This window comes from Spermophilus citellus (assembly GCF_964194105.1).
Source record: "Spermophilus citellus genome assembly, chromosome: 6".
Classification (NCBI taxonomy): domain Eukaryota; kingdom Metazoa; phylum Chordata; class Mammalia; order Rodentia; family Sciuridae; genus Spermophilus; species Spermophilus citellus.
In genome coordinates, this window is record NC_138187.1 from 7,717,895 (window position 1) to 7,743,476 (window position 25,582).

General features: G+C 61.2%; 7 protein-coding genes across 31 annotated transcripts in view; 4 read left to right on the forward strand and 3 right to left on the reverse strand.

The window, feature by feature from the left end:
- Position 1: 1 nt before the first annotated feature.
- Positions 2-7,752, forward strand: IGFALS (insulin like growth factor binding protein acid labile subunit; the record flags this gene model as incomplete). Its single annotated transcript, XM_081300054.1, has 3 exons — positions 2-58; positions 3,191-3,377; positions 5,763-7,752. 3 exons carry the CDS (start codon positions 2-4, stop codon positions 7,559-7,561), a joined length of 2,043 nt encoding a protein of 680 aa, XP_081156180.1. The 3' UTR covers positions 7,562-7,752.
- A 763-nt stretch (positions 7,753-8,515) lies between these two features.
- Positions 8,516-12,199, reverse strand: NUBP2 (NUBP iron-sulfur cluster assembly factor 2, cytosolic). Of its 2 annotated transcripts, none has more exons than XM_081299470.1 (7): positions 12,073-12,199; positions 11,254-11,372; positions 10,859-11,057; positions 9,879-10,033; positions 9,649-9,759; positions 9,388-9,457; positions 8,516-9,074 (listed from the first exon to the last, which is right to left on the reverse strand). In XM_081299470.1, the coding sequence occupies exons 1-7, from the start codon at positions 12,083-12,085 to the stop codon at positions 8,929-8,931; spliced, it is 813 nt and encodes a 270-aa protein (XP_081155596.1). In that variant the 5' UTR covers positions 12,086-12,199; the 3' UTR covers positions 8,516-8,928. The 2 variants fall into 2 exon arrangements, with proteins under 2 accessions (XP_081155596.1, XP_081155595.1); XM_081299469.1 differs by having other exon boundaries at positions 12,037-12,100.
- Positions 12,200-12,428: 229 nt separating this feature from the next.
- SPSB3 (splA/ryanodine receptor domain and SOCS box containing 3) lies at positions 12,429-17,867 on the forward strand (the record flags this gene model as incomplete). Of its 3 annotated transcripts, none has more annotated exons than XM_081298527.1 (7): positions 12,429-12,570; positions 13,525-13,662; positions 15,997-16,171; positions 16,249-16,436; positions 16,512-16,614; positions 16,698-16,823; positions 17,086-17,867. In XM_081298527.1, the coding sequence occupies 7 exons, from the start codon at positions 12,484-12,486 to the stop codon at positions 17,412-17,414; spliced, it is 1,146 nt and encodes a 381-aa protein (XP_081154653.1). In that variant the 3' UTR covers positions 17,415-17,867. The 3 variants fall into 3 exon arrangements, with proteins under 3 accessions (XP_081154653.1, XP_081154654.1, XP_081154652.1); XM_081298528.1 differs by lacking the exon at positions 12,429-12,570 and adding an exon at positions 13,135-13,345; XM_081298526.1 differs by lacking the exons at positions 12,429-12,570; positions 13,525-13,662 and having other exon boundaries at positions 15,748-16,171.
- On the reverse strand, positions 17,809-20,403 carry EME2 (essential meiotic structure-specific endonuclease subunit 2). Its single transcript, XM_081298530.1, has 7 exons — positions 20,395-20,403; positions 19,897-20,019; positions 19,299-19,390; positions 19,036-19,129; positions 18,803-18,918; positions 18,465-18,654; positions 17,809-18,385 (listed from the first exon to the last, which is right to left on the reverse strand). The coding sequence occupies exons 2-7, from the start codon at positions 19,897-19,899 to the stop codon at positions 18,215-18,217; spliced, it is 666 nt and encodes a 221-aa protein (XP_081154656.1). The 5' UTR covers positions 19,900-20,019; positions 20,395-20,403; the 3' UTR covers positions 17,809-18,214.
- On the forward strand, positions 20,071-22,082 carry MRPS34 (mitochondrial ribosomal protein S34). The gene is made up of 3 exons (XM_081298525.1): positions 20,071-21,267; positions 21,432-21,474; positions 21,551-22,082. The coding sequence occupies exons 1-3, from the start codon at positions 20,131-20,133 to the stop codon at positions 21,841-21,843; spliced, it is 1,473 nt and encodes a 490-aa protein (XP_081154651.1). The 5' UTR covers positions 20,071-20,130; the 3' UTR covers positions 21,844-22,082.
- Positions 22,083-22,193: 111 nt separating this feature from the next.
- Positions 22,194-23,257, forward strand: NME3 (NME/NM23 nucleoside diphosphate kinase 3). 3 transcript variants are annotated; one of them, XM_081298532.1, is made up of 5 exons: positions 22,194-22,328; positions 22,395-22,525; positions 22,617-22,718; positions 22,791-22,903; positions 22,994-23,257. In XM_081298532.1, exons 1-5 carry the CDS (start codon positions 22,247-22,249, stop codon positions 23,109-23,111), a joined length of 546 nt encoding a protein of 181 aa, XP_081154658.1. In that variant the 5' UTR covers positions 22,194-22,246; the 3' UTR covers positions 23,112-23,257. The 3 variants fall into 3 exon arrangements, with proteins under 3 accessions (XP_081154658.1, XP_081154660.1, XP_081154659.1); XM_081298534.1 differs by having other exon boundaries at positions 22,791-22,895; XM_081298533.1 differs by lacking the exon at positions 22,617-22,718.
- A 41-nt stretch (positions 23,258-23,298) lies between these two features.
- The window catches only part of MAPK8IP3 (mitogen-activated protein kinase 8 interacting protein 3), a 38,797-nt gene continuing 36,513 nt past the window's right edge, over positions 23,299-25,582 (reverse strand). For all 20 annotated transcript variants that reach the window (XM_081298504.1, XM_081298503.1, XM_081298497.1 and 17 more), the window contains 4 exons: positions 25,430-25,468; positions 25,138-25,317; positions 24,895-25,044; positions 23,299-24,825 (listed from right to left, as the gene is read on the reverse strand). In XM_081298504.1, the coding sequence (XP_081154630.1) occupies positions 24,704-24,825; positions 24,895-25,044; positions 25,138-25,317; positions 25,430-25,468 (491 nt within the window). In that variant the 3' untranslated portion in view covers positions 23,299-24,703. The remainder of the gene's footprint in view (positions 24,826-24,894; positions 25,045-25,137; positions 25,318-25,429; positions 25,469-25,582) is intronic.

The following is a 25,582-nucleotide window of genomic DNA, read 5'->3' on the forward strand; positions in this document are numbered from 1 at the left end:
CATGACCCAGCAGGACTCGCCCCAGGAAGCAGCCGTTGGCTGGCTGGAGCGCGCCTTGGTAGGTGCTGGGCAGCGACAGGGCCTGATGGTGGCGAGACCCCTCACTAGACAGGAGAGGAGAGTTCTCTGCCCTGAGGACCTCTGTCTCTTGCTGCTGCCACAGATCACCAGGTTTATCATATAGTCCTGGAGCCCAGAAGCTGATGTGGGCCCCTCACTGGGCTGGATCAAGGTGTCAGGAGGGCAGGTTCCTTCTGCAGGCTCCAGGACGCTTGCAGCATTCCTGGGCACAAGGCCCCTCCTGCCATCTGCAGTGCCAGCACCAGCAGCTCAGCCCTGACCTTGCCTCTTATACACCGCCTTCTGCCTCTTCTGCTTCCCAGGCCAATGATTGCACTGGACTCCTCCAGAGAGCCCTGAATATTCTGTTGAGGTCAGTGGAGAGCAGTCTCCATTCCTGTCTGCAGTGAAACCTCACGTGGCCACAGGCTCAGGGATCAGGACATGGATGTCACTGGTGGGGAACAAGATCTACCCTCCTGCTGTGTTTACAAAAAGCACACTCTGGCACTGCAGCCAATGGCAGGTGACTGAACTGAATGAGTCTGGGACCACACCCTGCCCCTGGCGAAGCCCGGGCCTGGCCTGCCAGGAGCACAGGGGAGACAGGTGGGCGGCCCACCTGTGGGGAGGGAAGGGCAAAGCCATCACAGAGGGGGCAGGCAGCAAGGCCAGAGGACATCGAGTAGAGGCCTGGGGCATGCCATCAGCAAAGATCAGCTCACACCTACCTGAGTCCAGGGCCAGGGGACACATTACATTCAACTACGAGAATGGGATCCTAACCAGACAAGTTACACTCCACGTATGTGAAATACGTCACATACACTCTACTGCCACAAATTTAAAAAGATTAAATTTAAAAAGAACAAATTTAAAAAGATTAATTCACTTTTTTAGGATGAGGGGCTGAACCCAGGGATGCTCTACCACTGAGACCCAGCCCCAACCCCCCATTTTTGTTTTGAGATAGGGTGTCACTGAGTTCCTGAGGGTCTTGAGCTTGTGATCCCCTGCCTCAGACTCCCGAGTAGCTGGGATTATAGTTACGCCACTGTGCCTGACCAAATTCATTTCTGTATACTAGATATCCAAAATAAAATTAAGAAAATTCCATTCACAATAACATGAAAACTAGTAAAATACCTAGGAACTACTTGAGCACAGCAGTTCATATGCTGAAAACTACATAAACTGAAACTTAGCAGAGAGCTGTTAAATATCTAAGAGCTGGGTGCAGTCCCACACCTGGGATCCCAGTGCCTGGCAGGGCTGATGCAGGAGCGTTCCCAGTTCCAGGCCAACCTCAGCAACTTAGTGAGACCCAGTCTCTGGGGATGTGCCCTGTGGCTCAGTGGTAGAGCACTTGCCCGGCTGGCGTGCATGCATGAGTGAGGTCCTGGGTCTGACTCTCTGTATCACCAAAATAAAAATCTAAGTGAAGGGAAGGCACTGTTGAGAGGACAGCTTGGCCACAACAAGGACAGAGCACAGACACATGACCAGCACATGTGGACCTCGAGGACGTGCCCCATGGGAGGAGCTGGGCATGAGGGATGTCCCGCAGCTGGACTGCCCACTCCATGTGGTCCATGCGTCTGCTGGGGCTGCTGTTGGTGCGCTTGTCTGGGAAAAGCTCTGAGTGCAGGATCCACACACCACAGAGCCATGTCAGGAAAGACAGGGGAGGGCAGCATGCCCAGCAATGTTCAAGTCACCCCAACATGCTCTAGAAGAGCGTTTCAGCCTGACAGAGAATGAAGTTGAGGAGGAAAAAGGATAACCGAAGAGTGTCAAAAACAACCAGCCCAGCACGGCAACCACAACTGGGACCCAGCACCTTGGAAGCTGAGGCAGAAAGCTCAAAAATTCAAGGCCAGTCTAAGCAACTTAGGGAGACCCTGTTTCATTGAGCTATGCTGGAGGTGTGGCTCAGTGGTAGAACACCCCTGGGTTCAGTCCCCAGGACCAAAGTAATGACAATAGGAAAGAACCTAAAGAGCACACAGAGGTCACAATAGAGACACTGCAGAATCCCCTGTGGGGAGATCGCGCCCAGCTGTGGCCTGAGGAACCCCCTGAAGGAGGACCTGCCTGCCCAAGTCAGAACCTATGGAGGGGTCCATGGTAGGGGGCTACTGCTGCAGGGATGCAAACCCCGAGGGAGTGACTAGAGTCCTGGAGGAGCAGTGAGGCCACCTGAGCCGTGCGGGGACAGTGGCAGAAGACTGCGGTTAAGGCTCAGGTGGACCGCAGCTGAGACACCTTGAGAACAGAATCCAGTCTGTGTTCAAGGACTTGAAACCCCAGACCTGACAGACTGGTGACAGACGCTGTGGAACCAGCCCTCCGTGTCCTGTAGGGCTGCAGGGATGGAGCTCAACCTGAGATCTGGGGCTGCCTGACAACCAGGAGCTCTCACCATGGTGACCAGCACAAGCCAAGCCACGGTGCCAGAGAAGATGCCAGCATGCTTTCAAAGACATCTTGGATGGCCCAGCAGACACGCCCACGTGGCGGCTTCCAGGGCCAGTCAGCCTCTGGAAAGGCGCTGGGTCCCCTGGGGACTGATACAGCACATTAAAGCCACAGTGCTACCCTCCACTTGCCAGCAGCAAAGCACAAAGACCTCTGGAGGCATTTTTGAGGATGGGGGTGCTTGGGTCTGCACCACCCAGAACCCTGCAAATGCATCCCACGGGACTCATAGCCCTTGGCCATGGAAGCACTGATGGGAACTGCCTGGGAACCATCCCACACAGGCAGAGGCACCTGCCTGATGTCAGAGGAAGCCAGAGCCCATGCTCTGGCCCACGCACCTGAGGGCCAAAGACAGCCCTGATCTCAAGTCAGGGACATGCTCCAGTGGCCCAGAGCAGCTGCCAAGGAGCAGGGCTATGCCAGGGCAGGGTACGCATCTTCTGCAGAGCCCAGGGGCTGAGCAGTGTGTCATGCATACCCCTGTGTGGCCGTGGAATTTGAGAGGCTGCTGTGGGCCTAATCGGCTGCCAAAATCCTGATTGGGGTGTCCCCACCGTACAAAGCTGGCCTTCAGTGGACAAGAAGATCCCAGCCCCTCTTGTCCCAAAGTAAACCACGGTGACACTGACTCCTCTTTCCAAATCTACCTGGGAGCCAGGGTGGGGCTCTCAGAAGAGGCCTCGGCCGCTGGCCTCAGAGGCCTGCTGAGGCCGCACTTTGGCTGTGTAAACTGCGCTCTGGGCTCCAGGCATGGACTTTCTCCCTGTGGATCTATAATTTCTCAGAAGAGAGGTTGAGGAATGAACTGGAAAATCCCTGGAGACAGGGCAGCACAGGTAGGATCTGCAGTGCCCTGCTCCCCACTGTCTGACCTGGTCGGCCTCTTCCTACTTCACAAGGAGGCACGTGTATAGAGAGCCCCAAGCCCCCCCGAGCAGCCCCTCTGCAGCCCTAGTGTTGCCTTTTCTGGCACTTTCTGTGCATCCTCATTCCAACTGTTCCAAGCAGGGTGGAGAGAGAGTCTTGAAGAGAGTCTTCTGGAGGCCATGGGGTGTGGGTCAGGCCTCACCCACCAGGCCCTGGAAGAGGGACCCAAAGCCAGGGAGTGGAGCAAAGCCTGACCACCCAGGGGTGACCTGTAGCAGGCCAGACACCAGGTACCCGTCCCTGTGGTCTGCATACAATGGGGTGACTGAGGGGTGGCCAGGCCCTTGATGGAGACTTGCAGGAAGTAGGGGGCAGGTGGAGGCTGACCGCTGGGCCACAAGACCTGACTCAGAGGCCAGGCTGCCCCACTGTCTTCCCTGCCCGCCTCTCCTAGGTCAGTGCCAGAGGAGGCAAACACAAGGTGGCCAGTGGCCCTGCCAGGTGTTCCTAGAAGAGGCCTTGGGGGAGGAGCAGTGGTCAGACATTAGCTGACCTTGAGGTCACAGGTGGGGCTGAGGCTGGGCCTGGACCCCGAACAGCCCCTGGGCCTGGAATGTGAATGCAATGCGGCAGGCAAGGAGCAAGGCAGTCAAAGGCCCACTCAGGCTGTTAGGAGACCCCAGGGCAGGCAGCATGCTGGGCAGCTGGGTTGGGCATTGGGAAATGAGGTGGCACTGGTTTAACCCAACACAGGCAGAGTCAGGGGACCCTGGGGTCCCTGGTGCCCCAGGAGCTGCCCAAGGGCCCCTGCTTGTATCAGGAGCTAGTCATTGGGTCCCCCAGGCGTGTCTTGAGCACCAGCCCTTCAAAGGCTGCTGTCGGGGTGTCCCTGCCCCCACCTCTGGGCGCATCCCACCTATGGGGGGCACACAATGGACCTGATGGCCCCCAGAGCAGCACCACAGCCCACCTCAGATCCTGAAGGAGGCCTCAGGGTGGACAAGGCCCCAGTCACTTCCCTGCACTCTCTGACCCAGGGGATCTGGACTAACACTGGCTGCCCGGCATGAGGGGGTTAAAGGGGCTGGGGCAGGGCTGGCTGGCGGGCTGTCCCTGCCGTGGGGAAACACAGGGCAGGGGCAGCCGGCCCAGCAGACTGCCCTTGCTCATTGCCTGCTGCAGCCTGCTGTCACGCGGGATGGCCTGCAGGGAAGGTGAGGCACCCAGCGTCCCCTGCCACTTGCTCTGGGGAGAGCCAGCTGATGACCCCCAGCCACTTTCCCTGTGGGGCAGCCACAGGGAGAGTGCAGGGCTCAGCTCTGGGAGGGCTTGTGGGGACTTTCAGGAGTGGGAGGGGAGCACAGCTGGGCCTGGAAGGGTCAGCGCTCAGCTCCAGCACAGTGGTGCAGGAACGGAACTAGGTCTCCTCACACCCCCAAACGGGGTGTGTGCCTGGGACCCTCCACCCAACCAGAGCCCACTGCCCTCTCAGCCCCCATTCTTCTCTGGTCCTGGCTCTGGGTGGGTGGGAGACTGCCTTGCTCCTTGCCTGTCTCTGTGGGGTACCTGGACTAGCCCCCCAGCAAGCCGGCACTTGGGACCACCTTGGGCCACCTCTTCCTCATCACAGCAGAGGAGCAAGAGGTGGGGGTCTGATGTGCTGCCTCTGACCCTACCTGGGACCTGGAGCTCTCAGGGCAGGGACAGGAGGGACCCAGTAGGAGATTTTGGGCACTCTTGTTGGGGAGGCTGCTATCTGGCCCAGTGGGGCCTGATGCCTGGGGAGTGGACAGTCTGGGTCCCCCTCTGCTGTGAGGCCTGTGTCCTGCTCTGTCAATGTGGGTAAAGGCCCACATGCAGGCTGTACAAACTGGGGAACAGGTGGGCAGTGCCCCCTAATTCGGGGCCTCATGTAGGGGTATCTGGCTCACTGTCGAGCCACAGAGGGCAACAAATAGACACCCCGTCTGGGTCATCTCCAGAATATTCCAAAATCAGTCAGATCCTGGCTGATGGCTTCTTCTACCTTCTTCTGGGCCAGCGTGGCAGCCTGGCTCTGCTCAAGCACATGCCTCAGGGACATGGATGCCACATGGCTCGAGGGGCTGTGCCCATGAGGCCTGGGAGAAGCTGGGGAGCTGAGTCAGGGACTGCCACCTGCCGGCCTCCTGGGTGGCAAGTGCAGTCAGCTCCTGAGCCAGCTTGGCCACCAGCTAGTCTCTGATTGGTATTTAAGTGGGGTGACCATGTCTCAGTTTATAAGTATGACCCTCCTCTTGCTATAGCTGAGGTCTGAGCAAGTTTGGGGTCTTGTTCACCTCCGGGGGACCCTGCCAGATCCCCTCTCCCCGCAGGAGGCCTAGCCCTGGTGGCACTGCTGGTCTCCTGGGCAGCACTGGGCCCCTGTGGCCTAGGTGGAGCAGAGCCCAGAGTGCTGGCAGACACCGAGGGCCCACAGTGCCCGGCCATCTGCATCTGCAGCTATGAGGACGACACGGGGGAGCTCAACGTTTTCTGCAGCTCGAGGAACCTCACGCACCTGCCCATCGGTATTCCAGATGGCACCAGGGCCCTGTGGCTTGATGGCAACAACCTCTCTTCCATCCCCCCAGCGGCCTTCCAGAACCTGTCCAACCTGGACTTCCTCAACCTGCAGGGCAACCGTCTGAGTGGCCTGGAGCCACAGGCGCTCCTGGGCCTGCAGAACCTGTACCACCTTCACCTGGAGAGGAACCAGCTGCGGAGCCTGGCAGCTAGCTCATTCACGCACACACGCAGCCTGGCCTCGCTCAGCCTCGGCAACAACCTGCTTGGCAGGCTGGAGGAGGGCCTCTTCCAGGGCCTCCCGCATCTCTGGGACCTCAACCTTGGCTGGAACAGCCTGGTTGTGCTGCCCGACACGGTGTTCCAGGGCCTGGGCAGCCTCCGTGAGCTGGTGCTGGCTGGCAACAAGCTGGCCTACCTGCAGCCGGCGCTCTTCTGCGGCCTGGGAGAGCTGCGGGAGCTGGATCTGAGCAGGAACGCACTGCGCAGCATAAAGGCCAGCGTCTTCGTGCAGCTGCCCCGGCTGCAGAAGCTCCACCTGGACCGCAACCTCATCACAGCCCTGGCCCCTGGCGCCTTCCTGGGCATGAGGGCGCTGCGCTGGCTGGACCTGTCGCACAACCGTGTGGCCAGCCTCCCAGAGGACGCCTTCCCTGGCCTGCTGGGCCTGCACGTGCTGCGCCTGGCACACAATGCCATTGGCAGCCTCCGGCCTCGCACCTTCAAGGACCTGCACTTCCTGGAAGAGCTGCAGCTGGGGCACAACCGAATCCGGCAGCTGGCAGAGAAGACGTTTGAGGGCCTAGGGCAGCTGGAGGTGCTCACGCTCAACGACAACCAGATCCAGGAGGTCAAGGCGGGTGCCTTCCTCGGCCTCTTCAACGTGGCTGTTGTGAACCTCTCTGGCAACTGCCTGCGGACCCTCTCAGGACAGGTGTTCCAGGGCCTGGCCACACTGCACAGCCTTCACCTGGAGGGCAGCTGCCTGGGCCGTCTGGGCCCCCAGACCTTCGCAGGCCTATCAGGACTGCGCAGGCTCTTCCTCAAGCACAGCGGCATCTCCAGCCTCGAGGAGCGGAGCCTGGGAGGGCTGCACTCGCTCCAGGAGCTGGATCTTACCTCCAACCAGCTCTCACACCTGCCCAGGGGGCTCTTCCAGGGCCTCAGCCAGCTGGAGTACCTGCTGCTCTCCGGCAACCAGCTATCAGCCCTGCCTGCAGACCTCCTGCGGCCCCTGCAGCGGGCCTTCTGGCTGGACCTCTCTCACAATCGCCTGGAAGTGCTGCCTGAGGGCCTCTTCTCCACACTGGGCCAGTTGCGCTACCTCAGTCTCAGGAACAACACCCTGCAGACCTTCCTGCCACAGCCTCCAGGCCTGGAGCGCCTGTGGCTTGAGGGCAATCCCTGGGATTGTCGCTGCCCACTCCGGGCGCTAAGGGACTTTGCCCTGCAGAACCCCAGTGTTGTGCCCCGCTCTGTCCAGGCTGTTTGTGAGGGTGACGACTGCCAGCCTGGGTACACTTACAACAACATCACCTGTGCCAGCCCTGCCAACGTCTCGGGCCTCGACCTGCGGGATGTTGGCGAGGACCACTTTGCACACTGCTGAGCCAGGGCTCCTGGCTTGGCACCCCTGCCCATTCACTGTCCTCAGCTCCTGGGCTGCTCATTCACTGGGGCTAGCAGTCCTGGCAGCTCAGGATGCTTGGGTGGGCGCAGGCTTGTATGTACCCAAGGGCCTGACCAGAAGGTGGAGCACAGCAGTGTCCCAGCTGCCAACAATTAAAGTGAACTAGCAGACACAGCGTGTGACCTCAAGAGCTAACCCTGGGGAAGGGGAGGTGGCTGTGGTCTCCCATCCAGTCCTGTCCCAGCTCTGCCCATCCCGGGAGCTACCACCTCAGTCCTCTGTGCCCTGTGTCACTTTCTGGCACTGGCCCAGACTCTGTTGCGTCTTCACAGCTGCTCCTTGGCCCCAGGACACCTTCCCCACATGAGGAACCATTGGCACTGACTCAGGTCCTCTGGAAACCTCAGCAAAATGTCCCTCCATCTGGGGCATCGTGTTGTGACCAAGGAGTGTATTCTGAGGTGTCCTGGTCCCTGGCAGCCAAACCCAGCTGTGGTAGTGGTTGGGGCCCTGCAGCGCATGCTGACAGCAAGCCAGCGAGGAGATGGAGGCACACCTGTTGCTCCCCAGCTCTGCCAGTCTCCCCTCTGGGAGCAGTGAGCTTCCCTGGAAGGAACACGCTCGTGCTGCCACTCTGCTTCCCACACAGGGTTCTCCTGGCCTCACCAGAGAGAGAAAAGGCCCCTTCAGCTCCAACTGACCCCAAGTTCTCTGGTCTCGGCTCTGCCTTGGCCTGGGGTGTGCCGCTCTATCAGGGCTACATGTCCTCTCAGGTTTCTGACAGCACAAAATCTTGCCAAACTCTCCCCAAACAACACACAGACATGTCTCACCCAAGTCTCCAGGGGCCTGGAACAAGGGAACTGTGGCTGGTCCAGCTCTAGGCTTGAGAGAGCAAAAGCTGTCACCACTATGGACAGAATCATCCAAGGCGTCTGCTGACCAGGCCATTTAATAGTAGGTTCTTCTAAAGTCACTGTACACACCTGAGGCCAGTACACCACCTTACAAAGGCTCCCCATTAACAGTTGCCTGAGGAAGGTGAAGTCCTGGGCAAGCCTGGGAACAGGGTGGATCTCGGCTGTGTGCAGCAGCCTATCCCTCCAGGGGGCAGGTGACCAGAGCTGGGACCACTGTCCCACAACACCAGGACCTGTGCCAGTGTCAGCCACAGGCCATTAGGTGGAACCCCAGCCATAAGCCCCACTTAGAATGCCACAGAGACATCTCCAAGGGCAGGGCCAGGCAGGTGTCCACAGAGCACAGGTCACAGGAACCACACCCACACCCAGATCTCTGCTATGAGGACAGCCCTTGGCAGCATCAGGCGGTCATGGGGCTGCCTGTCAGGAAAGCAGAGCAGGTGTGGCATTCAGAACTTCCCGGGCTATGGAGGCAAGTGCAGGAAACGCGGGGCTCTTGGGGAACTCCTGGATGAAGTCGCGGCCCTCTTCCAGGCTCTTGCTGAGTTCAGGATCCAGGGGCACAGAGCCTATAGGATGGAGAGGTGCCGTCAGGCATCGTGCCCACATGTGGGCCATGCTGTTGCCCTCCCAGCAGGACGTCCTGCCTCTCATGATTGCCCAACGAACATGGGACAAGCAGTGGGGATGTCAGTGTCCCCAGCAGGAGCCAGGTGGAGGGCAGCTGTCCTGTTTTGCTGGAGACAATCAAGAGCACCAGCGCCTTACTCTGGAAGACGAGGTCATGATGCCTGTTGCTCTCCCTCCCTGGCACTCAAGCACAGTCAGACGCACCCACAGGAAGGGGGAGTCGGGTCCCCGGTGCCTGCCTTCAATACTCACCTAAGAAGGGAACTCCAGCAAGCCGAGCCAGCTCCTCCCCGCCACCTCTGGAGAAAATGTTGGTGCACTCCTAGGAGACAAGAGCCACATGGGGCCCACTGTCACTCGCTCACCATGCTGAAGGCCAGGGAGACCTAGAGCAGGTTTTCGGAGTAGGCCCAAGTGGTGACAGCATCCTCCACTTCCTCAAAGCCCCACCTGATCTGCACGTGCCCTGGCACCCATACCCCTGTAAGAGCCCTGACATGTCCCAGGACTCACAGCACAGTGTGGGCAGGCGAAGCCGCTCATGTTCTCCACGACCCCCATCACCTGCAGCCCTGTCTTCCTGCAGAAGGTCAGCTCCCGCCTCACATCCCCCACAGACACTGCCTGGAAATCAGGAGAGACCACTAAGCCAGTCTGCCACTAATTCAGTCTCATAAGGGTGTTGTCAGCAGAAAAAGTACCCAGCCTAGTGGGGAGGGCATAGGATAGGGCCGTGGTGGTACCTGCGGTGTGGTGACCACGAGGGCCCCCAGGGGCCTGTAAGGGCGCAGGGCTTCCACGGCGGCCATGTGCTCATCAGAGGTGCCGGGAGGTGTGTCCACAACTAGGTAGTCCAGCTCTCCCCAGGCCACATCAGACACAAACTGCTTTATCAGTGCTGCAGAGACCCAGGGTGGGGTAAGCAAGCCTGTGCCATAAGGACCAGGGACCCAAGGAAAGAGCGAGCCCAGACGGATGGGACTTCACTGCCCAGCCCTGGGCTTCATCAGCCTCCATCAGACAGGCTTTGGATGCCCTGGGGCCATTGCAGCTTGAGGCAAAGCTCCAATCACAAGTGGGGAGCTCTCAGGGTAACAAGAAGGTGGAGGCTGCCCCTGCCCCAACAAGCACTCCTTTCTCCTAAGCTCTTGTGCTACCCTCCACACCCAATCTCATCCCAAACCCCAACCCCGCGGGGCTGGCAGCTGACCCCACGAAGGCCTGAGCTCAGGGCAAGCTGAGGGTATCTGCACTCAGGCTCTCAAGCCTGATGAGATGGTCAACAGGAGCAGCCCCTGCTCTGTGCTTGCAGCTAATTCCTGGAAGCCTCCCCTGCAATCAGTCTAGAGGAAGCAGGGCCCAGTCCCAACGCCATCTCCACATTGGGTGGCCTCAGGCACCTGCAGTGTGAGTACAGTCTGAGCAGACCCCTCACCTCCCGACTGGGAGATGGAGATGCCACCCACCAGAGCCATGCCCTTGACCTTGGGTCTCATCTCATGCCCCCTAGAGCGTGCCTGCCTGCTTGGCCATGTGCAGTAGGAGTATCTCTGGGAGAAGCTGAGTCTCCAAGATGAGGCCAAAGCTGGATTTTGGTTTCATTCAAAAACAGTGGCTAAGCAAGAGCAAGGACGACAGCCCTGCTGCTTTTCAACTCTCAGCACTAAGGGGTCAGCTGGGAGAGAACAGAAGACTGCCAGCCATGGCCCTGCTGGGTCATTACCACTCTTCTTGGGACCTCTCCACACCACGGCCTCGTCTGGCCTCTCCAGCAGGAAGCCCACAGACATGAGGGAGATGCTCTGCTCCTGATCCACAAAGACAGGCACCCAGCCACTGTCACACTGGTGCACGGCCCTGCCCTGTGCCTGGAGCATGCGTGGAATGCTGGGGCCACACAGGTCCACATCCAGGATCCCTACCTGCAAGGAGGCTGATGGTGAGGGCAAGGCACAAAACAGCAGACAGACCTACCAGTCCTGCCTGGGGGCTGCCTGGGGGGCTGCGCAGACTTGTGTCCACCCTCATGCAGCAGGGGAAGCTGTGCAGCTCAGGGCAGATATTAGTAAGCTGTGCTGCTGGTGAAGCCACTGGATTGGCCCTGGGCAGGGGCCTCACCTTCTTGCCCTCGTGTCGCAGTGCCAGGGCCAGTTCTGTGGAGATGGTGCTTTTCCCAACGCCCCCCTTCCCAGAGAGAACAAGGATGATGTGCCGCACGCCAGACAGGTTCCCAGGCTCTGGTGAGAAACAGAAGTCAGGAGGTCAGAGACTCCCTGGAACAATAAGCCCTCAGTAAGCCTTCAGAGAAGGTCACCAAATTACTCCCTCTTCCTGAGTTCTGACCGGGGCCACTGCTCCTCTCCATCGAAACATGAGCAAGGACAGCCCGCCCCGCCCCCCCCCCAACTCTAGACCTAACCTTCCCCCACTCCGGCGCTAAGTGGAGCCTCCGCTGCTCCACTTTATAATGCGTACATATGCAGCCCTGCGTGTGTATGGGTGCATATGCAGTCCTGCTTGTGTATGCGTGCATGGGCGATAAAAATGCTAAAGTTGTAGCACCCTGATAATGCGGCAGGACACAGGTGAAACCCTCGGTCACAGCCGTGTGCGGTCTCCACACCCTCCACAGCCCCTCTCCGCGGTGAGGAGAGGAAGCCCCGAGCCTCCGGTTCTCAAGGGAAGGCCGAGGCTCTGAGGACCAAGAGCAGCCACAACCCGGCGGGCGTGCACCCGCGTTGCCTAGAGGACTCCAAGCCGCGCTTTCCCGCGTTGCTGCGGTGTGCCGCCAGAAACCGCGTAGACACGGGCGGCCACGGTGCGCCAGGGTCCCTGACTACCGCCTGTGTGGGAGGCAGGCGGGGCACTCCTTGGTGGTACAAGCTCGCCCCGCACGCTCACCCAGGCCCGCACTGGGGTCCCCGCCCGCAAGTTCACCAGTATCCTCCATAGCACCGTCAACTGAGACCACGGGTTCCTTCCGTTTCCTCCCGCGGACCGTTCGCCAACAGCCAGAGTAAGGAGCCTTTGAGCCAATGGGAGACGACAGCTCACCCTCGGCTCCTTTTGATTGGCCTGGTCTCGCTTCCTTCAGCCAATCAAGTCGTCCAAGGAGTTTCGGAGCATTGCCCTTAGGTTCCGGCTCAGATGACGTAACGGATCTGGACCTACTTCCGAGTCCACGTCCAATGGGAATGAGGGTCTCAGGTATGACAGCTCAAGCTGTGACCAATTAGAAGATCGGATCAGGATTGACGGTCCTTACAACCTCTTGGCAACAGCCATGTCCCGAGAGGCCCGTCCCCGCGAGAAGCCCCAGACTGGAGCGGCCGCCTAGCCGCCGGGCCAATGCAGCGCGGGGGCGGGGATTGTTTACGTCCCGGCCGGAGCCGAAAGTGGGTCACTGCCTGCGAAGCGCGGCTGCGGCGGCTGCAGGTGAGCGGCGCCCCGCCTGCCCGGCCCCCCGGCGGCAGCATGCTGACCTTGCGGGCGGTCGGGCCCGCCGCCATTTGTCCCCCGGGGCGGCACGCGGGAGGCCGGGCTGGGACCGCGGGTGGGCCCTGCCTGCTGCAGCTCGGAGGCCGCGGGCCGCGGGCGTGACAGAGCCCTCCGCCTGGTGCCGGACACCTGGACCATTCATTCGGCGTGCACTGCGCGGCTGTGTTCTGCGCTCCTGAGCGGCGCAAACCGAGGGGCCAGACGAGGTGGAGCAGTCCAGGCGGCAGCCTAGGGTTGAAAGTGGAGCTGGGGATATGGGGGATCCGACCAAAAGCAGGGCAGAGCCGGCCACTGGAGCGAGGCAGAACTAGCCTTCGTAGAGGCTTGCATTTCACCCCCAGAACAATGGCAAGCCCTGAGCAGACTTAAAATGGTACTGGAAAGCCCGTGGCTGTAGTGTGTGGAGCGGGAGGAGCCGAGCAGAGGACTCCTGTGCGGAGCCTGCGGTCCCGCGTGAGCGAGGACTCCCCAGGTGTGGCAGGAAGGGGGAGTGTCAGGGTGGATGACTGCTGTGTTTCTGGCATGAGGAACCCGAGGTCCGGGACTCCACTTGTCTAGCTGGACTGTGTGGAGGAGGAGCAAGTCTGCTGTGAGAGGCCTGGGGCCTCTGTGCCTATGTGGACTGAGAGGTGCTGTCAGAATCATGGGTGTCTGGGTGGCATTTCACACCGTCTGCCTTGGTTTGATCAAGGTGCTAAGATTCTGGACCCAGGTACAGGCTTGTGGAGAGTTCTGCTTTGTATCTGAGGCCCTGGAGCCCCTCCTTTGGGTGGGTCTATGGCCCAGCCTGACAGACAGTGGGGAAGTTCCAGTGGAGGAGTATGTGCTTGGGGGTCCTGGGACTTGTTCTAGTGTGCTTGGCTCCTTGGCTCAGAACCATTTTTCTTTCAGGTCCTCTCTAGCATGGCCAGACGTCCGAGGAGTAGCAGGGCATGGCATTTTGTCTTGAGCGCAGCCCGCCGGGATGCTGATGCCCGGGCTGTGTCCCTGGCAGGCACCACTAACCGGGGCTATGACTCTGATGGGCAGGTAGGTACCTGTGGCAAGGTGGGCATGGCCACTCCAAGGATGGAGAATCAAAGAAAAAGATGTTCCTGGGCCAGAGCACTGGCCATGTTTGGGGGGTGCCATGCTCAGTAAGGCTCTTTGGCCAGGTAAAGGACGCCCAGCCTGTCCTTAGAACAGACAGATTCTTTCCTGTCCTCTCCTTTGACAAGTGAAGTGTGTGGAGGGACTGGCTGTTGGTCTCTGGTTAGCTGTGCGGCAGAAGTTCTCTACCCTCTGCCTGGCCAGATTCCAGAGGTAGCTGCTGTTAACCCTGTGATCCATTCAAATGTTTCTTTTGCAGCACAGATGTGTTCTGGGTTCACATATATATAGATAAAAAGGAACTGTGATTCTGAAAGATCAAACTTCACACCCTTCCCCCTAAGCTCAGGAAGGCCTAGGAGAGCCAGGGCAGATTGAAGAGACTCTTCACTACTGTTGACAGCAGCCTGTATTGATCTCTGCCATAGCTAGGCCTGTGGGCCAGGCTATATGGCCATTACACCTGGTGGGGTGCAGGGTGGAGACCCTGGGGGAGTGGTTTCTCAGTTGACTTCCTGAAATCAGGCTGGAGTTGGTGTCTACACTCTGCTGCCATAGCTGCCCTGCAATTAGTTCTGGCTCAACCATGTGACCAGGGCAGGAGTGGGTTCTTCTTGGAGCCCTTTGGGACCAATAGGCCTTGGAGGAGAACTGGAAGCCATGGGTTTACTGACCTGGCCAGCAGTGTCCTGAGTCTTTCTCAGGGCCTCTGAACTTGAGAGGCCTGTTTGCATTCCTGCCATGCCTCCAGTTCCCTTTGACCACGTGGCCCAGAGTCATCTGCCTGCCTGTTTCCCTGCCTCACAAGCTTACTGCTATGAGGCTGGGCAGTGTGACACATGCATGCTGCTTGTCCTCTGTCACCTAATGGGCCTGTGGCACATGTGCGTAGGCAGGTGACAGGAGCCTTTCTGGCACCTCAGCAAGCTTAACGACACACCTCCTTCATCTTTTCTTGGTGTTCTTGAGGCTGGTAGCAGGTCAGGTTTGCTTCCTCCCTGGGGAGGATCAGTGTGCCCCGTGCCCTGGCTCCTCAGTAGGCCTGTCCTGGCTGTGGGGAGTCCCTTTCTATATCACTGGGCTGCAGTCCTCTGGCCTGCTTTGTGTGGGGCAGGACCCTTCTCCAGGTAGGACAGCTGCCCTGAAGGAGGCTCCTCATGGTCCTGTTTATCTCTGGCCAGCTGAGCTTCCTGTCATGGTTCCTTGTGGCTTCCCCTGGGAGGCAGGCCTCATACCAGGCAGCACTCAGGCTGTGAACAGAGGGTGTCGGCCATTCTCCCCCTGTTGAATCTGATGTGGGTGAAGGTGATGCACCACTGTCCGAGGCCCTGGTAACTGGAATAGGACCTGGGAGCAGGCCCTCCCTGAGGAGCTCTTGGTCTAGCAGGAGCGAGAAGGGAAGAGGTCAGGGAATTTGAAAGAAATGGTGAGCAGGCAACCTGAAAAGTGTTCCTGGGGACGTGCTTGCTTCATTCGGGGGAGGAACAGTGGGCACACAGGTGCCAGCGTGACTACATGTGACAGGGGGCTGGTGGGGCTTGTGGGCTTGGGCAGAGACTGGCCTTAATGCACAAGGCAGTAGGACCCCATGGTGTGGCTAAGGTAGCTTATGGTAGAGGGTTCCCTGGGCTGCTCTGCAGGTCTGTGGCAGGAAGGCCAGAGCAGAGCCCAGAGAGCAGGTGGAGGCCACTCAGACTGACAGAAGCTGTCCACACCTTTCTGGCCTCTGGGCAGGAGGGCTTGTGTGGCATCAATGGGAAGCAGCCTGGTTCACAGAGACTTCCGTGGCTGATTTCCCAGGAGAGGAACTTGAGGAGTTCGGCCCTGATGATGGACCACAGGGCCAATAAGGCCCTCAGGACACAGAGCCTCAGGACTGTGGCCCTTAAAGGTGGTGACAGGGTCCTGATTAAGTCTTCCTACAGCATAAGCTTTAAGTGACAGCATGAGTCCACTGGGCCTTTTGAGGGTTTGCCCCACACATTGGTGACCAGAGGACCACAGCCCAGTACAGGGTAAGACCCCATGCTGAGGAGCCTGACGGTTGTCTGGGAGACCCAGGTGGTCTCTGTCAGATCTTATTGGGTCCAGATCTGCAGCTCATCTGAGACCCAGAAGATGCCTGGAGAAGGCTGGAGAGTAGTACCGGTGGCTGGTCTTCAGAATGCCTGTGCAGAAGTGGGGGTGTCGGGCTGTGCCAGTCCCCATGTGTGTGCTGAGCACTTGGTGGGCTGGGGCAGCAGGCAGGTGGGAACAGGATGCCTTTCTCTCCAGCACAGTGACTCCGATTCTGACCCTGAGTCCTCGTCCCTGCCACCATCCATCCCCAGTGCTGTGCCTGTGACAGGGGAATCCTTCTGTGACTGTGAGAGCCAGAGCGAGGCCCCCTTCTGCAGCCCACATACCATGCACCGTGGCAAGGACTGCCGCTGTGGAGAAGAGGATGAGTGTGAGTGTCCTGCAGGGGGTGGTGGGGCAGGCCCTCCTGGGAGGCGCAGGGGCAAACCTGGCCCCCCCGTTTTATAGACTTCGACTGGGTCTGGGATGACCTGAATAAGTCCTCAGCTGCCCTGCTAAGCTGTGACAACCGTAAGGTCAGCTTCCATATGGAGTATAGCTGTGGTACCGCAGCCATCCGGGGCACCAAGGAGCTGGGGGATGGCCAACACTTCTGGGAAATTAAGATGACCTCACCTGTCTATGGCACTGATATGGTAAGTGGCCGGTAGCCTGGGGCAGCGCTGTAGGCCTCCGCCCCAGGCACACTCTCCCCAGCCCCACTTTGGCAGATGGTGGGCATTGGGACATCAGATGTGGACCTGGACAAGTACCATCACACCTTCTGCAGCCTGCTTGGCAGGGACGAGGACAGCTGGGGCCTCTCCTACACGGGTTCGTGTGGTCCAGTGGTGGGGAGGGTCAGGCGGGGAGGGCAGCACATGGCTCCTGGGCTCACCCTCACCTGGTGCCCCCAGGGCTCCTCCACCACAAGGGTGACAAGACCAGCTTCTCATCGCGGTTTGGTCAAGGCTCCATCATTGGTGTGCACCTGGATGCCTGGCACGGGACGCTGACTTTCTTTAAGAACAGGAAGTGCATAGGTGAGGGTCCCCAGCCTGACCCTGAACAGACAGGCATCTACAGGGTATAGCTACCACAGCTATAATCTTGGTGGGCCCAGGTTGCCTGGGACCTGAGGCCCCAAGTCCCCAGAGGGAGGGACAGGGAGAGGCCAGGTTGGAATTACTTGGGCCAGAGCCACAGGACTGACTCCCTCAGCCAAGTTGGCAGATGTGCCGCTGGGACTGGCACAGCACCTTCTAGGTCCTCTGCTGGTCCAGGCTCAGCTGCTTCTCCCTGCAGGAGTGGCAGCCACCAGACTGAGGAACAGGAGGTTCTACCCGATGGTGTGCTCCACAGCAGCCAGAAGCAGCATGAAGGTGATCCGTGCCTGCGCCACCGCCACCTCCCTGCAGTACCTGTGCTGCTCCCGCCTGCGCCAGTTGCGCCCTGACTCAGGGGACACCCTTGAGGGCCTGCCCCTGCCACCTGGTCTCAAGCAGGTGCTGCGTGACAAGTTGGGCTGGGTCTTGAGCATGAACTGCAGCCGTCGCAAGCCCCCAGCGTCCCCATCTGGTACCCCCAGCCTAGAGGCCAGGCCCTGCCGAAGGAAGAGGTGCCGACGGACCTGACTTGTTTTCTGACAAAAACTGCCTCCTTGGGCTGGGAAGGCCACTCCGTTCCTCCCTCCTTGCCACCCTGCAGGGCAGAAGAGGTGGACCAAGGTCTGAAGGGGGTTGTCCTGTCTCTCCTAAGGCCAGGACAGTCTCTTTTGTAGGGGATCCAGAGCCACTGGCCACTGAGTCCACTCTCCTTGACTGGGTGGGGGGGGGGGAACAGCTTCACCAGTCCTCCAACTGTCCCAGGAATGGCAAAGCACTGCTGGGCCATCCTGGGGTGGCAGGTGTCTGCTGCCTGGGGAGACAGGGCTTGGTGAGCTGGCTCTTCCTGGCCCTGGGTCCCAGCTCTTCTTCTAGCTCACTCTGCATGTCGTCCACTGCCGTTCCCATCACACAGACCCCAACGACTGTGACAAATGTGGGATTTATGTCTTACACAGCTCTGAGATTAAAGAGTCTGCTAGGCCTGGGCTGCCCGGTGTCTGCTTTCCTCCTGATGGTCTGCTATGTGGGGGGGCAGGCTGCTGCTCCCCCAGGGAGCACCCTCTGGGGTGCTGTCCTGTGGCCAGAGCATTCAGGGCAGAGGGAACACAAACCCCCGTCCTCCTCAGGCCTCTGCCTCTGCTCTTCTGCTGATTTCAGAGCATCTGTCTTCCCCCTCCTCCCCAACCTCAAGTCTGACCAGCCAAAGATGGAGTCCACCCGAGGCTTAGTAAGTGTGGTTGTCCCCCTCCCACTCTCAGGAGGTCTGATCAGTCCTCCTGTGGGCTGTTGCTGTCCTGCTGGTGGACAGAAGAGGCCGGCAAGTGTGGTCAGGAGCCCAGGTCCAGTAGCAGGTCAGGGCTGGTGGTGGTCAGGAACAGGCAGATGCGGCGGGAGAGGTCAGGCCCCACCCTTCCGGACTGTCTGCCTTTGCTGGCCTCCACAGGGAGGTCAGCCAGGAGGCCCAGACGTTCCTGTTCTGTGCTGCAGGCCATGAGCGCCTAGGGCAAGCAAAGGTGTGAGCAGGGGTTCTTGAGGCCTGGGTCTCATACCGGAGGGGAAGGGTACCTGGGAGCTTACCTGCTGCAGAAGACGTGGGGAGGGGAAGGCGGTGACAATGGCATCTGCCACAGCAGGGCTGACCCGGTTAAACTGCCTGATCTGTCTCCACCAAACCCCACGCAACCCAGAGCCATCTCTGGCCACCTGCTGGCCTGCAGCCCAGCGACCTGCTGTGCAGAAGGAAAAGGCCTGGGAGTCCCAGCACTGCCTGAAAGGGAGGGGCAGAGGGGTCTTCAGAGCCTTGGCCTCTTCCACATCTACCCCAGTTCAAAAAGCCTTCTAGCCCTGCTCTGCCCTCAGAGCTCCCTGCTCCTGGTGGTCCTGTCCCCCTCCCAGCCCTGAGTAGGGGTACATACTTAGAGGGGAGCTGGGCGAGGGCCTTGGTGTAGGCACACACGTGCTGAGTCAGCTCTTGCCAGGAGGCCACCAGTAGCACATCCAGGTCTGCACGGAGCTGAAGGAGCACCAGAGCCTGGGAAGGATGGTGATGGCGTGGGCTCACCTTGACCATGCTGGGAGTCACACCTCTCAGCCAGAGAGCAGCCACATGCTGGACCAAGGCCAACCCCGCAGCCCAAACGGCCTTCACCTCCTCCACTTCCGGCCAGCTGACAGCCTCCTTGGCCTGGACCACCTCTGAATTCTGCAGCTGCTGCATCCCCTGGGCACTGGGCTGGCAAGACCTGAGCAGAGGCAACGACCCCCCAGTTCCCCACACCTTCTTCCTGAGTTCTGCCTCTGCCAGGGCCCCCAGGGCAGTGGAATCAGCTGTGACAGCAGCTTCCAGAGGCACCCCTACCTCTCCCTGCCCACTCCAGCCAGCCCCACTAAGGGCCTTGAGGTGAATGGTACCATAGGTGGGCATCCAGCCCTATGACAGCCAGGTGGGGGTGGGCAGGGCTCTCAGGAGAGATCCAAGGCACCGGACAGGGTGGGCCTTCTGTCTGAAGGCAAGAACACATGGTACACTGTTCGCAGGAAGACTGCTGACCACCAGCCCACAGCCAATGGCAAAGAAGAGCAGGAGAGCCAGAGACACTCCCTCTGCCCAGCCAACTCTCTCCAGAAAACCAGCTGCCTGGAGCCAGGGAGGCTGAGTACCCTGTGGTCCAGCTCTGCACCCCAGCCTGGCATCTGCATGGCACACAGCAGGATTCCTACAATCATGGACGCTGCGACCCAGCAGGTCTAACTTAGTCATTCTCTAGCCAAACATGAGCTGAGCACTATTTCTACTCCATCAGAGGCTAGGCTGCACTGTCAGCTGCTGCAGACCAATTCAGCCAGCCTTTGGCCCTGCCTAGACACTTCCACCTGAGCTCAGGGTCCTCTAGTCAGTATACCCTGGTCCTGACACTGTGCTCTCCCAATCCCTCTACTGTTTCACCTGTGCTCCTCTCCCCTAAATGTTGGCTGGCAGAATAGCACCCCTGGCTGGGAAACCTGGTACCATGGGATGAAGGAAGGAAACCACCTGGGTCAGCTGGGCAGTGCCCTGCAGAAACTCCTCAGGCTCCAGCAGCAGCAGCAGTAGTAGTTCCTGCTCCTCTGTAGCCCACACCTCAGGAGCCACCTGTGGGGATATTGGGGGACTGCTGCCCACACTTGGCCTGTCTCTGGGCCTCTGCCTAGCTGCCCAGCTAACACTGGGAACTGGAATTCTTGTAGTTCTGCAACTGCAGTCATGCCTAGCCCTGCCAGGGCTGTTCCCCAGAAGTCCGAGTCAAGCCTCCCAGTGACCAAGGCCAGCCCAGGACTAAGGGCTGACCCCAGCCTCTTCTGGGGCAGAATGTTATGGGACAGAGGCTGGTTCTGGTTCCATACTGGCAAAGTGGCAACGCAGGCTTCGTCACTCCTCTACAAGATGCTACCTCTCCAGATTGCTGCACCTGCGAAATGTGGGCCAGGACTCGGGATATGGTCTGGGAGGGTAGAACCAGCCACTCACGCTGCCGGGGTCGTGTCCTCACTCCGCTCCACCGCAGGCTGCGGGCCCGGCGCTGCGGCTCCATGCGGCATTCACAGCCCAGGGCGCCCAGAGCCTCCATTAGGACGTCAGCACCAGTGTCCTCCAGCACAGCTGGGCCCGCGGAAGATAGCTCTGTCAGCCCCTCCTTGCCCGCGGGCCGCAGGCCGGCCGCTCGTCGCCCGCCCGCCAACCCGGACCTGGGTCCACGCGCACCACCAGGCGCTGCAGAGCCAGCTCGGGCCGCCACGCCGCCGCCCTGCGCTCCCCCGCCATGCCCGGAGCCCGCGCTCCGGCCTCTGCAGAGCCGTCGCCCTCCGCCTCAGAGTCCGACACCTCCCAGGTCGGGGGGCGCCGCTGGCCTCGGCGCGAGCGCGCGGCCCTCTCGGGTCGCACCTCCGCCATGGCCCGGCCTCCCCTCCACTTCCGCACACGCCCGGACGCCTTTGGGCGGGACACCGGCCGCTTCCGGCGCGGGCCGGCTCGGGACCCACGGGGTTCGGGCGGGGCAAGGCGGGGGTCGCGGACACCACTATGGCGCGGAAGAAGGTGCGGCCGCGGCTGATCGCCGAGCTGGCCCGCCGCGTGCGCGCTCTGCGCGAACAGCGGGAGCGTCCGCGCGACTCGCAGCTCTACGCCCTGGACTACGAGACCCTGACGCGGCCGCACTCGGGCCGCCGGCTGCCAGTGCGCGCCTGGGCCGACGTGCGCCGTGAGAGCCGCCTCCTGCAGCTGCTCGCCCGCCTCCCGCTCTTTGGCCTGGGCCGCCTGGTCACGCGCAAGTCCTGGCTGTGGCAGCACGACGAGCCTTGCTACTGGCGCCTCACGCGCGTGCGGCCGGACTTCACCGCGCAGGTGCGCGCGGCCCGGGCCCACTTGGCGCGGTGCGGCCTCTCCCTGGCCTCGCGCCTCTCCCCGACTCCCCCTCCACCCCCGGATCCCAGGGACCGGGGCTTCCGCCTCCCCGCCCGCTGGGCGAGCAGCTTCCGGAGCTGACCCGACTCTTTCTTGCTTCGCAGAACTTGGACCACGGGAAGGCCTGGGGCGTCCTGACCTTCAAAGGTAAGGCTACTGGCTGGCAGGAGCGCGTGGCCAACTGTCCAGCCGGCGCGGAGTCAGCCCCGCCTTCCCTCCGCAGGGAAGACGGAGGCCGAGGCCCGGGAAATCGAGCATGTCATGTACCACGACTGGCGGTTGGTACCCAAGCACGAGGAGGAGGCTTTCGCCGCCTTCACTCCTGGGACGGAGGATAGCCCGCGCCCCGTGCCCTACCCACCGCTGCTCCGGGCCATGATCCTGGCTCAGCGGAAGAAAAGCGGGGACACTAGCGCGGAGGAGCCCCTGCTGAACCTGGAGAGGACTCGTGCGGACCCTTGGGACTACCCTGCGAAACAGGAGGCCAAGGGGCGGGCCAAGCGGACCCCGGTCTAATGGGGCCCGGGCCTGAGAAGCGCCTGGGGGTGAGGCGGGGGGGCTCCTTGTGATGGACGTCTTTGGGTGTACCCCCTTCCGGCGACTTGTTCCGCGGCTTTGCGTTTTGGTGGGGAGAAGTGGGGCGCCTCTGTTGCCCCAGCATCCCCCTCCGAGGCAGGGGTCCCACGCGCTGGCCCCACCTCCAGGCGGCCCCTTCCCCGTTGCTGTGGCTGGGAATAAACGCACTCTGTATCCTGGGTTTTGGTTTCTCTGCGCGTTGGGCCGCGTGTGCGTGTGAGATGGTGGGGCCGGCCCGCCGCGGAACTGGGGCGCCGGGCGCTCGGGGCAGCGCTGCGTTCCGAGCCGGTGCAGTGGGTGGCCCCGCGTCCTGCGCGCCCCTTTAAGCGCAGGCCCCGCCCAGATGCTCCGCCCCGCCCGGTCCGGTCTTGCCGCCGCCATGATCTGCCTGGTGCTGACCATCTTCGCTAACCTCTTCCCGGCGGGTAAGCTGGGGGGGGGGGCGGGGGGGCGCAGGCTGCTGGGCCGGCCTGACGCCCGGGTCCCCGCAGCCTGCAGCGGCGTGCACGAGCGCACCTTCCTGGCCGTGAAGCCTGACGGTGTGCAGCGGCGGCTGGTGGGCGAGATCGTGCGGCGTTTCGAAAGGAAGGGCTTCAAGCTGGTGGCGCTGAAGCTGGTGCAGGTGCGGACGCTTAGAGGAGGGCGCATGCGGGGGCTGGGTGGTGCGGGAAGGAGGGGCGCGGGGCGCAGCGCTGTGGCCCTTCCTCTCGCAGGCCTCCGAGGAGCTGCTGTGTGAGCACTACGCGGAGCTGCGCGGGCGCCCCTTCTATGGCCGCCTGGTCAAGTACATGAGCTCCGGGCCCGTGGTGGCCATGGTGAGTTCCCGTGGACGGCGGGTGGGTACAGCCCCGGAGCCCTGCGCGCGCTGACGCTCGCCCCGCGCTCAGGTGTGGCAGGGCCTGGACGTCGTGCGCGCCTCGCGGGCACTCATCGGTGCCACGGACCCAATGAACGCCCAGCCTGGCACCATTCGCGGGGACTTCTGCGTGGAGGTCGGCAAGTAAGGCCCACCTTCGCACACCCCCCCACACCCTACAGCTCGACCCCCTCCCCCCGCGCCGCGATCCACCCATGCTCCCGTCCCGCGCAGGAATGTAATCCACGGTAGCGACTCGGTGGAGAGCGCCCGCCGGGAGATCGCGCTGTGGTTCCGGTCGGATGAGCTCCTCTGTTGGGAGGACAGCGTCGGGCACTGGCTGTACGAGTAGCCCCCCGACAGGACTGCCCCCTCGGACCTGGCGTGCCAGGACAGCTACGAAGAAGCTGGCCGCAGAGCAGAGGGCCAGGTCGTGCAGGACACCTCTGGCGCTTGGCTCGCCCCCATTTCTTTTCATAATAAACTGGAGGAAAACCATGTGAGCATTGGCTTGGCTCGGTCCCAGGGACACACAGCAGCACGCGTTAAGACGTTTATTACATACAGAGCAGATACGTGGGTTCACTTGCAGGGCCAAAGCACCCACCTAGCTCACTCCAGTCATTTCACACTCCAGTGGGGACAGACATGGGACATACATCACAGTGGAGAGGTGGCAGGGTGGTGGGGAGAAGCCTGCAGCTCCCTGTGGCTGCAGCTTGTGTTGGCCAGCTGGGCTCATGGGACAGCTCCCCAAGATCTGTGCTTCTCTGGTGGGAGGAAGTGGGCAGCGGGAGCCAGGCTGCCCTGGTCAGTACCTCTGGTGGGAGGAATAAGGCCTGGCCCAGGAAGGTGGGGGAGCAGACCTGCAAGGGCAGCACCTGCCCCCTTGCCACAACTCTAGAGCCCTGCTGCAGTGGCATAGCCCCTCCGGCCTCTGCTTGGCAGCCTCCTGTGAGTTCTCTCTGAGGGAGCAGGCCACAGCGGCAACGCTAGGCACTTGGTACGTATCTGGGAGCTGGGCTCCTTGGAGCCCTGTGCAGGAAGCAGGCCCCAGGAGCGCACCATCCCCCATCAACCTGAGGCGAGCCTGCATCCTAGGACTAACCCTAGCAGAGGGCGGGAGCCTCCACTTCTTCCTGAGGCCGGGCCTGCCCTAGCAGCCTGAGAAATTCCACCCTAAGGGATTCTGGGAGGGGCAGGTCTATAAAGTCCTGCTCCTTAAAGGTGAGTCTTATGCTCAGGGGAAGCCTGGGGCACACCAGTCAGTGAGGGGCTGGACGACCTTGGGCTTCAGGGGGTGAGGGGTACCTGGTCTGTCTTTTGAAGGTGCTGCCTCTGGGACCCTAGCCCCAAGCTTCCATGCCACATCTCTGGGGAGGCTGGGGCGGGGACCAAGGGGACATTAGTCAGGGAAGGTATAAACCCTAGATAGGGCTCACCTAGGGCCCAGGCACCTGGGCAGTCTGAGCGCCAAACCCCTGGGCATAGGATGGGCACCAGGCCTGGCTCTCCCAGGGCAGCATGCAAAAGCAAGTAGACTGGGTGGAAAGACAGGGCAGAGTGAAGCCCCTGCTCCTGCTCTGGGGGTGCCAGGAGTGAGGAGGTAACAGTGGAACCAAGGCCAGCTGCAGGGGCTGCCCACAACCACCTTGGTCCTGCCTTGCCCCAGCCCTAAGGTGCCCCTGGAACTTGAGTATGCTGGGTAGGGGTACTGACCAGGAGCTGCAGGCACCTCTCCACCTCCCTCTCCCACCTCCCTCCCATGGCCCACTCCACCCACATCTCAGGGGCCACGCCCTGCCAGCGGGGGCCTGGGCCTCAGGTGAAAGCTGCAGGTTGAGAGGTTAGAAAGGGGCTATGGGTGCCCTGGGCAGGCAGGGGCAGGCCGGCGGGGTCCTATGTACATATTGGCATCAGGCGGTGGAAAGGGGGGCAATGGCCTCACTCGGGGGCGTAGGACACCTGCCACACGATGATGTGGCTGCGCTCTGCCTTGGACAGCACAGGCTTCACCTGGCTCACCTCTCCGGCTCCTTCCTCCGCCTCGTCGTCCTCTCCATCTCCTGGAGAGTGGGCAGCAGTGAGGGGTCCTGCCTGGCATACCACGGCCTGCCCCGCCGGTGCCCACTCACCGATTCGGAAGTCGATGTAGCCCTCGCCGCCACTCAGCACCAGTGCGGTCTTCAGCTTCTGGCCCTCCGCATCAGCGGCAGGCACAGCAGGCCCAGGACCCTCTGAAGGGCTGTCCAGCACACTGCCGTTGAGGGTGGCCAGCACGTTGCCTGTCAGGGGCAGAGGGACCTCAGGACAGCTGCCCGTTAGGGGCCACAGCTGCACCCACAGGGCTATCCAGGCAGGATATGGGCAGCCCTCACCTGGCACGGAGACAAAGAACTTGACAGCATCACGGTGCCCGTGGAAGCAGAGCTGGGCCTGCGCCATGGAGCAGTAGGGGATGAAGCTACTGGCAGACTTGTCACTGCTGTCGTCCCCGTACACGTGGATGACGCCCCCTGGGCGGGCACCCTCCCCAGATGTGGGGGATGTCTTGTTGGCTGGAGACAGTGTGTGTGGGGGGCAAGTCACCATATTTCCAGCAGGCTCAAGAGCGCAGGGGAGCCGCCACCTTGGTCTGTGTCTAGGGCAGGGCGGGCGCTGTGGACTTACCTCGGAGTCCCAGGAGCTGGCCTCGGTGCAGGACCACAGCTGGGGAGGAGAGGCAGGGGTGTGAGGCTCCTGGGTGTGGCTGTGTGGAGCCCACCCACCGGGGAAACCAAGCAAGCCAGCAGCAGTCAGTACAACTGTAGGGTGCCTGGTGGG